Here is a 12,705-nt window from a genome sequence, read left to right as displayed (position 1 = left end):
GCTCGTAGCTGTTTTTATTGGGAAAATGAAAAATATGGTCTCCCTACCCAGTGTTGTTGAAATAAAGGCCCTGGGGGATAGAGGTTCTCTTTGTTTTTAATTAAGAGCTTATATCTCCTGTTCGCTGCCATTGCACACTCCTGCAGTAGCGACACATTAGTCTCAAATGGATTTTCTCGTGGAATTAATTCTGTTGATGCAGAGCTGTCCAGGAGCTGTTTCAAAAGGTGGACAGAAAGGCCAAAATCCAGCACTTTCATCTTGGTAGCAAATATATGGACTTTAACATACAAAAAAAAAAAAAAGTGTCCTAGCAACACTTTAGCAAAAAAAAGTGTCCAAGCATTTGCTTGCTTTGAGAAGATTGGATTTTTTTTCCCCTTGATTTTGGGAACTCAAAATCCCATTTTCCAGTTTGATGCATGCCTCCTGTCCGTGCGTCTGACCAGGCGAGTCCCTCGGCTGCTGCCCGTGTGGGTGCTGGAGGTGGGTTTCCATAAGTTTGTGTGTCCTGTTCTCCAAAACAAGGAACCTAACACCGAGATGTCTCCTGAAGAGATTTCTCCTCTGGTGCCAGATGTGAGCAGCTGGGGCTGGGGCAGCTCCGTGGTGGGGCAGGGGGCTGGGCTGGGACCTGGAAATGCCAGCCTGGTGCTTCGGGGGGGAGCAGTCCCAGGTGAGAGCAGTGCTCAGCAGGACGGTGTGCGAATGGAAAATCCCAGCCATATTTCAGCATTTCCAAGGGTTCAAAGAGCGCCTTTGAAGAGCTTTCCCTCCTGGCATGCGACACATTAAATTCTGCTGCACTAGCAGAAGCACGGGGGTTTGGACACACTTTCAATTCCATTAAATACTTCTCCTGTAATTACCCTCGAGTTAAATGGTCACTGCGTCAAATTTACTAGTAAAAGCCTTGTAACAGTGAAGTGCTTGCAGTCCCCGTGCCGGGAGGAGGTCTCTGCTCCGTGCAGCTGCAGCTGGCTGCACCCAAGCGGCGGCGCCGTGCCGGGACCCAGCAATAACCTGGCTGCTGCTCCGGGTCTCAGCGTGGCATTAAATGACCACCTGCTTCCGTAATGAGGTGGTGGCAGCCCTGTGTGGTTTAAAATGTTTTCAGCCTTACTGTTGCCAGGAAAAAGGGACTTCAGCGGGGCCGAGCTGGGTGCTGGCAGCACCCGCCCAAAGCTCACCTCCATGCGCTGGGACCCCGCGGTCACCAGATGCTCCGTGAATGTGCCAAAAGTTTACACTCCCCTAGGAAAAACCTCCTTGCGGGGGGAGCAGCAGTGGGGGAGCAGCGGGTTTGCCTGGCTTTCCTCAGGAAAATTTGTTTTTTTTTCTCTCATTTTTTATTGGTTGCAAAGTAACGGAAAAACCCTTAAAAAATGGGAGGATTTTTAGTAAGAATTACAAAAAAAAAAATCTGAGCAAATCAGCATGCAAATGTATTTTGTGTTGAAACAAAGTGTGGAAGTGTGATGGTGAAGGAGGAGACAGTTTTCCATTGAGAAGAAGCAGCCTCAGCAGGCTCTGGACGTGGGACACATCCTTGTGCACACGGGTGCTGGCCCTGGGACCTGCCCGGCCCTGGGCAGAGCTCTCCAACCCCAAACCCCTGTTGGGGATGTCCCTGGGCAATTCTAGGCGCTCAGAGGAAGGCAGCAGAGCAGTGCATGAGGAGCAAAGGGTGGCACATGCAGCAGCGTCCTGCTATCCCCCGCTGATACTGGGGTTTTGCCCGCAGAGATGCGAAGTGAGGGACCAAGGAGTGAAGGTGGCTGTGTGAAGAAGTCAGGCTGATTTTCCTCCAGAAGACAAAGCAGAGCAAGGGGAGAGCGAGGCAGCTCCTGGCTCCTGGCTCTGCAAATCCTCGCTGACGTGGGGAAGGATTCTGCCTTGCTGCTGCTTCCCGTGGGATCAGCAGCAGCAGCCAGAGCCACGCCGCAGGGGGAGCAAATAAATAAAATAAAATAAATAAAGGGGGAGCGTTGCTGCTGCCAGCTCGGTCCCACCGCTGCCCCGGCAGCTCGGGGCTTTAGGGGCCCAGTCCTTGAGCTGAGTTATGCACTCAGGGCTGTGCACATCACAGGCTGCCTGCGCTGAAGGCGGAAGGGTAATTTCGCTTTATGAGCTATCGATTTTATTCTCCAGGTCCCTTTCCTCCAGACGGGTCGGGTTCCTACGGCAGTGTTTAAAATAATGCTCTGCTCTTCGTCGCCTTCTCTCTCTGTCATCTTGCCGCACTCCCTCAGGTGCTGTCCCTCACGGGATGTTCCCGCATCCCAGAACGCCCCATCCGTTAACACCTTATCTTGCAGATTGGATAGTCTTGATCGATTTTGCTTTGTGCGGTTCTATATATTTCCTTGAAGGCCCGGAGGAAAGGATTTGATATATTTGCTAAGTAAGAACAGAGACAAATTAGTCCTTATTCTAGTGGGTATCGCTGGAGGGCTTCCCAAGAAATCATCTCAGTTACCTGTCAGGTCCCGTCCCCACAGCTCTGCTGTGGTTAACGCTCTTGGGAAAAACATTTCCCATCCCCTTGAAATCCTCCTAGACTTGGGTGCAGCATTAATATGCAATGCAAAGGAACCATACTAGTACATATGGCAACTTATGTATGTGCCGGAGTCTAAAATTATCCAGCTCTTCTTAAAATCCATGTGTCCTGCTCAGAAGAGATGCCATCCTTCCCAGAGCTCTGCCACCTGCAATCTGTTCTGCCTGCGTGTTTCGGGTTATGTAAGCGGAGCTTTAATTGCATCGTGGGCTCTCCCGCGCCCCTGCCGCCTCTTCCTCGGCTCCCGTCTCTGCGAAGGTCTGCTTCCCGAAGCTGCTTGTTTGCAAAGGAATCGGGCACTGGGCTGGCTTGACTTTATTTTTAGAGCCTTTCCTTTTATCTTTCCCGGCGGTGTCCCACTGGGAGCTGCTCCAAGACCGCTGCGAGCGGTGCGGCTGGCGGTTGTGCCGCCGCTGCCGGGCTCGTCGCTGCTCCTGACCTCGGCACGCGCGGGGGCACTGGCACGGCACAGCACAGGGCAGGCTGGCTGCGGGAGGCACGGCTGCCCCGTGCCCATCGGGACACCTCTCCCATCCGGGGAGCAGCGGGATGCTCAGCCGGGATGCTCTGGCCACATGGTGGGTGCGCACCCTCCGCTCCGCGCGCCCCTCGCTTTTGTTTCGGCAGCTGCCGCTGCCAAGTGTTCTCCAGAGGAACCTTGTCACAGTTTGTTTGAACCAATTGAAGTGTAATTGGGAGTAAATGAAGGAAATGGGTCATTTGCAAAATAGGTGCTTGAGTTGAGGGAGAAAAATAACCCTGACTCATCCCTCCTGCTCCGGCTCCGCCAGGACGCTGGCAGGCAGCCACCTGCTGCATCCCCGGGGAGGGAGCGCGGTGCAGCTCGCGGGGCAGGGGGCAGAGGAAGACCCCAAAGTACGTGTTTTTCCCAATATTCTGCCTTTCCCTGCGTTTTGATGAGCCACTGCTGGGGGTTCTGCCTGCTCGGGGGAGTGAATCAGCTAGGATTTCTGCTTGTTGCTCAGGCTCCTCTCCCAAACTCCCCCACGTCGCATCCTCTGGCAAAGCAAAGTGAGCACCAGAAGATGCTGCGTGCGTCTCCTTCCAGAAACACTTCTGTTTTATTTGGAGGGATTTTGATTGTTTTGTTCTTGCTTTTACTGTTCTTTACACCAGCAGCTCTTAGCTCGTGACTAAAATCCTGGCATCTGGTGTTTCTGCCACTGACAAGACAGAGGCAAGGAAGAGAGCCAACCCCTGAGGAGTGCCAAAGGTGCCCCCCAAACCCTGGTGCCGCAGCTGTGAGGGAAATGACACGGGCACAAGAAGCCCAGGGCATCGCTGTGCTGGTGAACCCCTCTGTCTGAAGGACCCTTCTGTCCCCCTTCAGGCCTGTCCCCCAGTCAGGGGGGTGATTCTGTCCATCGCTTTGATGATTTTGTCCACTTTGTATTGAGCATCATCAGGCGACGGCAGCCAGAACAGGTTAAGGTGCAGGAGCCACCACGTTACATCTGTCTGCAGGACCTGACCTCATTGCCAACTGCAGCAACACAGCTATCGCAAGGAAAAAGCCACGGATTGATTTATAATGTGCCGATCCACCCTCCTCTGGACTTTTTTCCACTTATAATTTCATTGCTGTGCCAGGGGAGCACGAAGGAGTGCCCAGTGCATTGGAATAACTGCACCCGACCACGGGACCAGTGCATCCCTGGCATCCTGAACCCCTGGGGACAAAGCCCCCCTGTGCTTGCCAAAGGGGAACGACTGTGGGGCAGCAGTGGATAGGTTTCCTGTCAAAGACACGAGCAGCATTCAGAGGAAATCTGGGGTTGCCTTGAAGCACTTTGCTTTCAGAGCAAGGAGCTCTGGCTGGGCCATCCCCAGGGCTCTCCGGGGAGGTGAGCGCTCTGCCTGCCCCTGCAGCTTCAGCTTGCTTCTGGCACTGCAAGAAGCAGGAACCTCGCCGCGAGCCATCGCTGGCACCGGCTGCTTGGTGAATCAGGCTGGCCAAAGGTGACCTTGGCTTTATTGTATTAAACTGTCAAGGCTCGCGTCTCCGCGTGTTTGATTTGCGCTAGGGATGCGTCCTGGCAGGGAGAGCCTGCAGCTCCCTGAAAAGGTGTCGCTCCTGGCTGCTGTGTCTGTGCTGTGGGCTGGAGGGGGTCCCCTGGCTCCAAACTTTGGGGAATTGGCAGTTCTGTAGTGTTGTGTGGGCTGAGGAGGCTTTGGGTACCTGCGTGCCCCTGGGAGGTGGCAGCTCTGCCCTGGGAGCCGGGCTGGACTCGAGCAGCTTCTCTGCATTGACAGGTCTTAAAGGTAGGGATGTGAAACCCCTGGTGTGCAGGGGGAAGGCAAGATAACAAATCCGAAGGGAGCCCAAACTGTTATTCTCTGTGAGAAAGCAGCAGAGCAGCACCCAGATGTGATGCATACGGCTGCTGGAGATGCAGCGCTGAGCTGGCTCCGGAGAGCTGCTGCCCACTGTGCCACCACCTCCCGGCACGATGTTGGTGGGGCTGGGCACATCAAGGTGGCTCTGTGGGCTCTCCCTGGCTCCACCAGCTTCGCCTGCAGGCAGCTAGCTGGGGTTTGTCATGCTCTTGCATGGGAAGAAGCAATTTCCTTGCCACGCACACCCACACGAGCCAGGAACACTACGTATGTATTGTACGGATACATATCTGTATCTATATATAGACATAAATATATAAAACTGCTCATTTTCCTGTCATGCTAACATTTATTTATTTATTAAAAACATCATCCATCAGGAGCTGCAACATCTGTTTGTGAAAAATAGCACATCCTTGGGCTGCAGCCAGGAAAATCATTTCATTACGAAATTGTGACTGTAAAGCAGCACCAAATCACAAACATACTGTACATTGAGATGCTTTTGTTTCCAAACTGCTCATTAGGAATGATACACGAGCCAAAATTATACCCTGTGTAAGGTGAATTAGGAGAAAATGAGCCCATCCGACCTTCTTAAGTGAGCCGCAGTTAGTGCTGTAATTATTATCTCTGGTTAATCCTGCACCCACTGCAAGGCTGCGCGCAAGTTTCCCGTTCCATCCCAGAGGGTATGCGTCTTTACATTTCTTCCGTTCTTCGTGCCTAATTCATGCTGACAAGGAACATACTTGAGAGGATAGAAAAGGAGAAGCCCGGTTTAAAGATTATTTTATGTAATGCAGGAGGGAGAATTGCAGGAGCTGCGCTGCCCGCGGGCTGCTCACCAGCCCCGTGCTGGGGAAGGGCTTTGGGAGGATGAGGGCAGGGGATGCAATGGGGCACCCTGGGGCTCGTGGGAGCATCTCGGAGGTGTGCACACAGTGGGAGCTTTCATTTTCCTCCTGCTGGAGCTGGGTGGGCTGAGCTGGGCACATCTCATGAGGCTGTGGGTTCTGCTCGGTGTTACCCTGCAGCCCCTTGGGTTCCCATCTTCACTCTCTGATGTTTCTTTTTCTTTTTTTTTTTTTTTTTTTTTCTTTGCAGGTCTGGCGGTCCATCAGATAATCACTATTACAGTGTCCCTCATCATGGTCATAGCTGCTCTGATAACAACTCTTGTCTTAAAAAACTGGTAAGGCCTCTCGGTGGTGAGCTCGGACGGGGTGGTGCTGCTGGATGGGGTGGTCAGGGGCGAGGGCTGCAGCACTGGGAACCTTCCCTGCTGGGAGCACACAGCAGCCGAGATGGGCTGTGAAAGGCATCTCAGGATAAAGAGGTTTTTACATGGAAACTGCCTCAAGGGTCCCTGGAACCCCCTGCCCACTCCCCGCGCCTGGGTGGCTTTGGGTGAACGCCCCACCTCTTTCTCCAGGTCTGTGGTCTGATGTGAGCGGGTGGTGAGGATCAAGGGGCCTGAATTCACACAGGGACACTTGTGTGTCACTGCTCGGTGACTGACTAGTGCCAGATCCCTGCAGTGATGTCATCTGGTGACGTCAAAACCCTGCCTTCTATGGCAGAAGGTGGCTAGAGTTGCCCTGCTCCTCAGTGCGCCCGCATGGCTCCGCGGGCTGCGCTTCTGTTCTCCAGCCTCTCCTGTGGCTCCAGGGCTGAAATGCTTCATCCCAGCACCTTGGATGGTGCCAGATCTAAGTGTGGCCATCCCCTGGAGTGTTCGTGTGCTCCTCTAGCTTAATTTGCTCTCATTTATTCCCTTAACATGGCTGCGCGTCTGGTAAAATAGGTTAGCTTTTCGCTTCAGGCACTCGTGACTTTACCTATTTTCCCAGAGAAACTGGCCTACTTTGAGGTCAGTGTTGCTGGGTGTAATACTGCTGCTGCACCTCTGGGACCACGAGGAGAGCTGCAGCGTGGTGCTGCTGGCCCGGGCAGCCCTGGGGTCTCTGCCCCTGGGTTTCTCCCACCACCACCCCCAGCCCCGCTGTGGTGTGCCCCCCACTGCCCATGGTAACCCGGTGCTCCCTGCGGGCACCACGGAAATCAGCCCCTGAGCCTGGAAGTAAGTTAGAAAAACGGGTTGATTAAAAGCCTGTTTTTGCTTACTGGGAGGCAAAGCTGTTTGAAGTGCTGTGGAGCAAAAAGGGCTGGCACAGGTGCTGCCAGGCAGACCCAAGGAGGTCGTTGTGTGCCCAGGCACCGTGGCTTGGCCGGCCACGGCTCAGCGGGACAGCTCAAGCAGCCAAATGCTGAAGCCAAAAAGGAGAGGGGGAGAAGGGTGATTGGTGTGGGTGATGAGCAGAATTTGTTTGCAGTGAGTGAATTGGGCACCTGCTGGGGAATGCATGCAGGCAAGCTCAGCCCGCAGTCAGCTGTGGCACCGGCACCCCACGAGCTCAGCTCTGGCATTTCCCGGCACGAGCCTGGTTCCCTCGTGCAGCTCGGGCTCCCCGTGTGTGAGAGGCAGAGCAGTGAGGGCTGGGGAGCAGCACGCTGTGAGCTGGCAGGGCTGACCCAGATCAGTCACCGGCACCAAGTGGGACGCCGGCTGCGCCTCCTGTGGGGTGCTGCGTGCCCCCCTTGGGCAGGGCGGGTGGGTGCCGGCTGCGTGCAGGGTGTGCGCTTTGGGTGCTGCTGCTCCTGCTGCAAATGTGCCAGGAACCCCTCGTGTGTGAGCGGTGTCACCCGCTCTCCCCCAGGCTTTTGGCCCCCACTAGCCATTTGGCCACCAGCCGTGCCCAGGGTGCTCACCCAGCCCTGCTGGGGAAGAATAGCTCTGGGTGTCAGACACATTTCTGGAGTTATTTATCCCAATAATTAAAGCCTTTTGATGCCTCCCAAATAGAAGGGGTTTAACTTAATTGTTCTCATCTGCCTTTTTTTCTTTTTTTTTTCATTTTAAAATAAGGCTTTCATTTCCCGCAGATACAAACGTGTGACTCGCTAAGTAATTCTTCGGGTAGTTAAAAGCTTATATTTAAAATTTAAATTTGATCGTTAAAAAAAATAAATAAATAAAGCGGAATGACTGCTTGATTGCGGCTGATCTTTCCAAAGACGCCTGCATTGTAATCTAATATCGAATGATGTATAATTAATGGCCGATAAGGCGAGTTCTCCTTCCAAGCGTCAGCGCCGTGTTTTGTGTCGTGTTTTTTCTCTTCCTCTCCTCGCCGCCCCAGCTGCGCGCAGAGCGGGACCACGCGGCGCAACAGCCACCAACGCAAAATCAATCAGCAGGAGGAGAGCTGCCAGAACCTGACCGACTTCACCCCCGCCCGCGTGCCCAGCAGCCTGGACATATTCACAGCCTACAACGAAACGCTGCAGTGCTCCCACGAGTGTGTCAGGACGCCGGTGCCCGTCTACACGGAGGAGGCATTGCACTCACCCGGAGATTACAAAGCGACGTACAATGGAAACAGGTGAGGGGATGCCCGGCGCGTTCCCGTGAACCTTCGGCACTGGGGTCCCCGTGCCCGGGTGGGGAAGGCTGCCCCGGTCCTGCTCAGCTCTCCTGCTGTGCCCCATCCTTGTGGTGTCAGCTGCCCTTACCCTGAGCACCTCTCATCCAGCCCCGATGGCATTTCCACCGCACGCTTCTCAGCTCCCTGCCTCCGCCTCCGGCAAGTAAATGTTCCTCAGATCCATCTCGCGGAATTTGTGCTGTCCTCTAAGTGGCACCTAAAGAGCCGCTCGGCTGTGAATGAGCGGTGTGATTAATGAAGGAGCAGGCGGCGAGAACCGAGTGAACCATTTGTCTGGCACGAAATAATGATACGTTAACAAGGGGGCATAATGGGAGCTGACAGCAAGGTGCGAGACCGGCGAGCCGTGGCTCTGCGTGCCCCTCGCTGCAGGAGGGGGCACCGGGGGGACCCTTCCCCAGGGCTGGGCTCGTTCCACTGCTGCGGTGCTTTTGGCTGCTCCGTGCAGTGCCCCCATCTCTGCTGGCAAAGCTGGAGGGAGCCGTGGGAGGCTTGGAGGAGGAGATGAGCAACCTGATGAGGTGCTCGGGTCCTGCGTGCGCTGCGGCTGGGCTGCTGCCCACAGCCGGGGTCCAGCTGCATGAGGGACACAAGCCTGGAAGGCAGCAACTTACCAGGCACCCTTCTAACCATCGTCTGCGTGCGTTTTGTCTCCTCTGATGCTGGAAGGCAGAGAACGTGCCTGATTTTCAAACCATTTCCTTGAACCTGTGTGTGTGTGAATGGATGGTGGGGGGCACGGTGCTCTGCTTCCCCACCCGTCTGCGTGCTGCTGGGGAGGGTTCGTGGCTTGTCTGCCTCAAGGCAATGCTTTCTGTGTGGTTTTATTGGCCTGGGCACGCTCCCTGCAGCCCCGTGGAGGTGATGCACAGCCCTGCAAGTGGCACAGGCATCACGGCCACCTGGGGAAATGGGGCTGCCCCCAGAGGGACATGGCCTGGCTGCGCTACAAGGTGCTTGTTCTCAGCGGGAAACATGACTTTGCAGGCCACCCTTTTCTGCTTCTTTCTCTGTTTGCACCACCCTGGTTTCCAAGGCCAATAAGCCCCCCCTGAAAGCATTGCTCCAGAGGTTTGTTCTTGCTCTGAAAAGCTGATTTGTGCAGCAGGCCTCTGCGGCTTGCTCGTGTTATGCACCGGCACACGCAAGCCCATTTTTCTGCTCGCTGCAGACCCTCGTCTTCTGATCGGCATCTTATTCCTGTGGCCTTTGTGTCTGAGAAATGGTTTGAAATCTCCTGCTGACTGGCCGAAGCCTGTTTTACTTCCCGGGGCAGGGCAGACGCCGTGTGGCTGTTTCCTGGTAGGTACCACTCCGAGCAGCCCCCGCGCGGTGCCTTCGGTAGAAGTCAAAAACCACTCCAGAAGATTTTTGTTTTTCTTTTGTGTTGTTTGCTTTGTGTGTTGTTTTTTTAGTTAGCTTGGGCTGTTTTCACCTCCTTGTTGTTCTGGTGAAGGTGGCACTTCACCGTGTGCCATGGGATGAGGTCAGGGGCAGCCGTGCCAGCTCGAGCCACGCGCTCGGGTCCATTAAGTGGTCTGTCCCAAGTCCCCGCTGTAATGAACCACAGATTCCATGGAAATGAAATTTCCAGTCTTCCCTGGCTGGAGCTTATTCAGAATAGCCTGTTTAACATTACACTCAGCTACCGAACACAGAGAGATAATTAGATTAGGATGAAAAGGAATAAAAAGTTAATGGTCTCTGCTGCGCTCGTGGCTGTGTCTGGGCAGCCCAGGTGAGGCGCGCACCTGGCTGGGTAGGAGGCAGGGGCTGGGCACGGAGGGAGCCTTCTGGGGGGAGCCCAGAGAGCTTTTCCTCTTCAGTTAGGACAGGCTCTTACTCCCCATCCATCAGTGTTCTATCATTATTTCTCTGGTTTTGTGTGGCCACTGTCTGGAGGAGATAAATTGCGAAGGTACCTGGCCAGAGAGCTTGTGCTGGTGAGCCAGGGTCAGCTGCAGGACACTTTGGGGACAGATTCTGCACTGTCTTCAACAGCACGTGCAGGCACAAAAAAAAAAACAGCAAAAAAAAAAAAGCAAACAGCAGTAGCCTACTATGCCTTTACACCCTAAGCTTTGTAGATTGTGAAGTCTGTCCCTTGCTTTATAAAAAGTAAAAGGAAACCCAACCCCATCACACTTAAATGTCAGCAGCAGCTCAGGTGCCTGAAGGAGAGCGACTCGCCCACTGTAGGAAACAGGCAATCCCCACCACTGGTTTTCAAGGTCCTGTGTAATTCTGTGCCAAAGAACGAGTCCTCGATCATTTCAATAGATTTCTTTAAATAGTCTAAAGCCAGCCCATTATTAAATCCTTGAAATTCTCATTGACCTGTTTTCATGGAATCCATGAAACACGTATTGACGCGCTCTGGAAAAATCTATCCAAATTTTACCTGGATCATTAGCTCTGTAATAGTGCTCCAATTACTTATAAAGTTCTGTTTGGTTTCAGTAATAATTAACAAAATGAGATGAGTCCAAAAACCCTTCTCTGTGTGCGCACACCCCTGTGCAGGTGTGTATGCACCAGGACAGCTCCATGTCCCAGCGTGTGCCTGCACCTCCTGCCCGGGACGTGTCGTAGACCAAAATTTCTTTTTTCCCAAGTCACTGTGCAAGGTAAAACCTGAGAGCAGATGGCGTAGCTGATGGTGGTGAGGAAGCTCGGCGTGTAGGTTGTCCCCTGTCGTGGTCTCGCTGTGCTGACACCAGGCAGGCACTGCCGCGGGCAGGGAGAGCTGGGGACGCCTTAACAGCTCTCGTTCCTGGAGCAGAGGGTGCTGGAAAAGGTGCTTGGCAGCTCTCAGCTGCTTCAGGCTGCATCTCCTCTGGAGGTGGGAACGTTTTCCTGGCTGGCTTACAAAGCAAGCCAGCAAAGCTGCCTGCAGGTGACTGACAGACGCACCTCAGCAGAGGTGGAAGGCTGCAGGTTGGTCCCAGCTTTGTTTCCCACCCATTCCTTGCTGTGTTTGCAGGAGAAGGATGGCCACGAGGCAGCCCCTGAGCAGGGCACCGTGCAGTCCATGGGGTTTAGAAGCCACACCAGCCTTGGTGCTGGAAACGTCTTCCCTTGGAAAGGCTCGGAGTACTTTACAAGTATTAATTGATGGCACTTCACAGCTCTTAGCTCTCTAATAAGCAAATTAGTACTACCAAACGTGTAGACTCAGAGCTCGAGGCACAAGACAGATTACGTGGCCAGGGAAAAGGATGGCAGGATGGCAGGAGCTGAGAGAACACGCAGAAATTTTAAATAGATGAGCACTGGGAGGCTGGTTTGAGTTTAACAGGGACTTTACAGGTGCACACCTCTTGGTCCCTGCAGGGTCAGGGGTGGCACCGTGCAACGGGCTCCAGTTCGGAGCAGGTAGCACGGGGATTTTGTAAGGAAACCCGGTGACACTCACCTGGTTACATCGCAGGCAGATGTTGATTTTATTTCCTTAGGTCAAGTTCCTCCCCTGCCAGTATGAGATGTTCTCAGGGCTTACGTGACACCGGAGTGGTCCCTGCCACCGCGGTGGCCCTCTGAAGAGCAGAGTTCCCAGCACAGTGAGCAGCTGCTGGAGTTTTCCAGCAGATTTCGTCTGCCTGCCATCAACCCCCTCCGGAGCACTCTCGTAGATGAGTGTCACACCTATGCAGAAGGCAGCACGCCAACTGTTCCTGCACTTAAAGCAGGGGGCTTTGCCCGTTCCCAGCAGCCTGGCAAACAGATGCAGCGGCGTGGCCCAGGGCTGTTTTCTGAGAACAGTGAAGTGGTCAATTAAAGCATTTGTGCCAGCCTGATGCCGTCCCTGCAGCCCTCGGGGCCGCGGGCAGCCTGGGGTGGCTCCTGGCACTTGGGATCCAGGGCAAAGGTTTTGCAGACCCAAAGGAAAAAGGTGGCAGAGGCTGCTGAGGAGCTCAGCACTGGCCTTCGCCAGGGGGCACAGCTCAAACCCCCTCCAGCCGTGGGGTCTGGGGACACACACAGGCTTGGGGCTTCGGCCAGGAACCGCAGCAGCGGAGCTGCTTTGGTTGGGGTTTGCTCTGGCCTGGGCTTTCAGAAATCAAGTTTGGTATTTCGCATTATTCTTGTCCTTAATCCCACTCTCTTTGACTGAAAAACCCCATGGAATGAGATTATACAAAAATCTGTAAGGTTGATCAAGCGCTGACCTACTTTGCACAAAGAGGCTATTTGGAATACAATATAAATTTTACATCCTGCAATGCGTGCATTAAATAGTATTCATCCAGCACCATGTACATGTTCAGCATCAGT

At 53.9% G+C, this 12,705-nt stretch overlaps 1 protein-coding gene across 1 annotated transcript in view; it reads left to right on the top strand.

Annotated features, from left to right (window-relative positions):
• Window positions 1-12,705, top strand: part of AJAP1 (adherens junctions associated protein 1) — a 45,467-nt gene that overhangs the window by 26,294 nt on the left and 6,468 nt on the right. Inside the window, exons 3-5 of the mRNA XM_068658717.1 lie at window positions 6,029-6,116; window positions 8,125-8,367; window positions 9,602-9,732. Coding sequence (XP_068514818.1) covers window positions 6,029-6,116; window positions 8,125-8,367; window positions 9,602-9,674 — 404 coding nt within the window. The 3' untranslated portion in view covers window positions 9,675-9,732. The remainder of the gene's footprint in view (window positions 1-6,028; window positions 6,117-8,124; window positions 8,368-9,601; window positions 9,733-12,705) is intronic.

The sequence above is a fragment of the Anas acuta genome, chromosome 22 (assembly GCF_963932015.1).
Source record: "Anas acuta chromosome 22, bAnaAcu1.1, whole genome shotgun sequence".
Lineage (NCBI taxonomy): Eukaryota > Metazoa > Chordata > Aves > Anseriformes > Anatidae > Anas > Anas acuta.
This window is presented reverse-complemented; position numbering and strand designations above follow the sequence as displayed.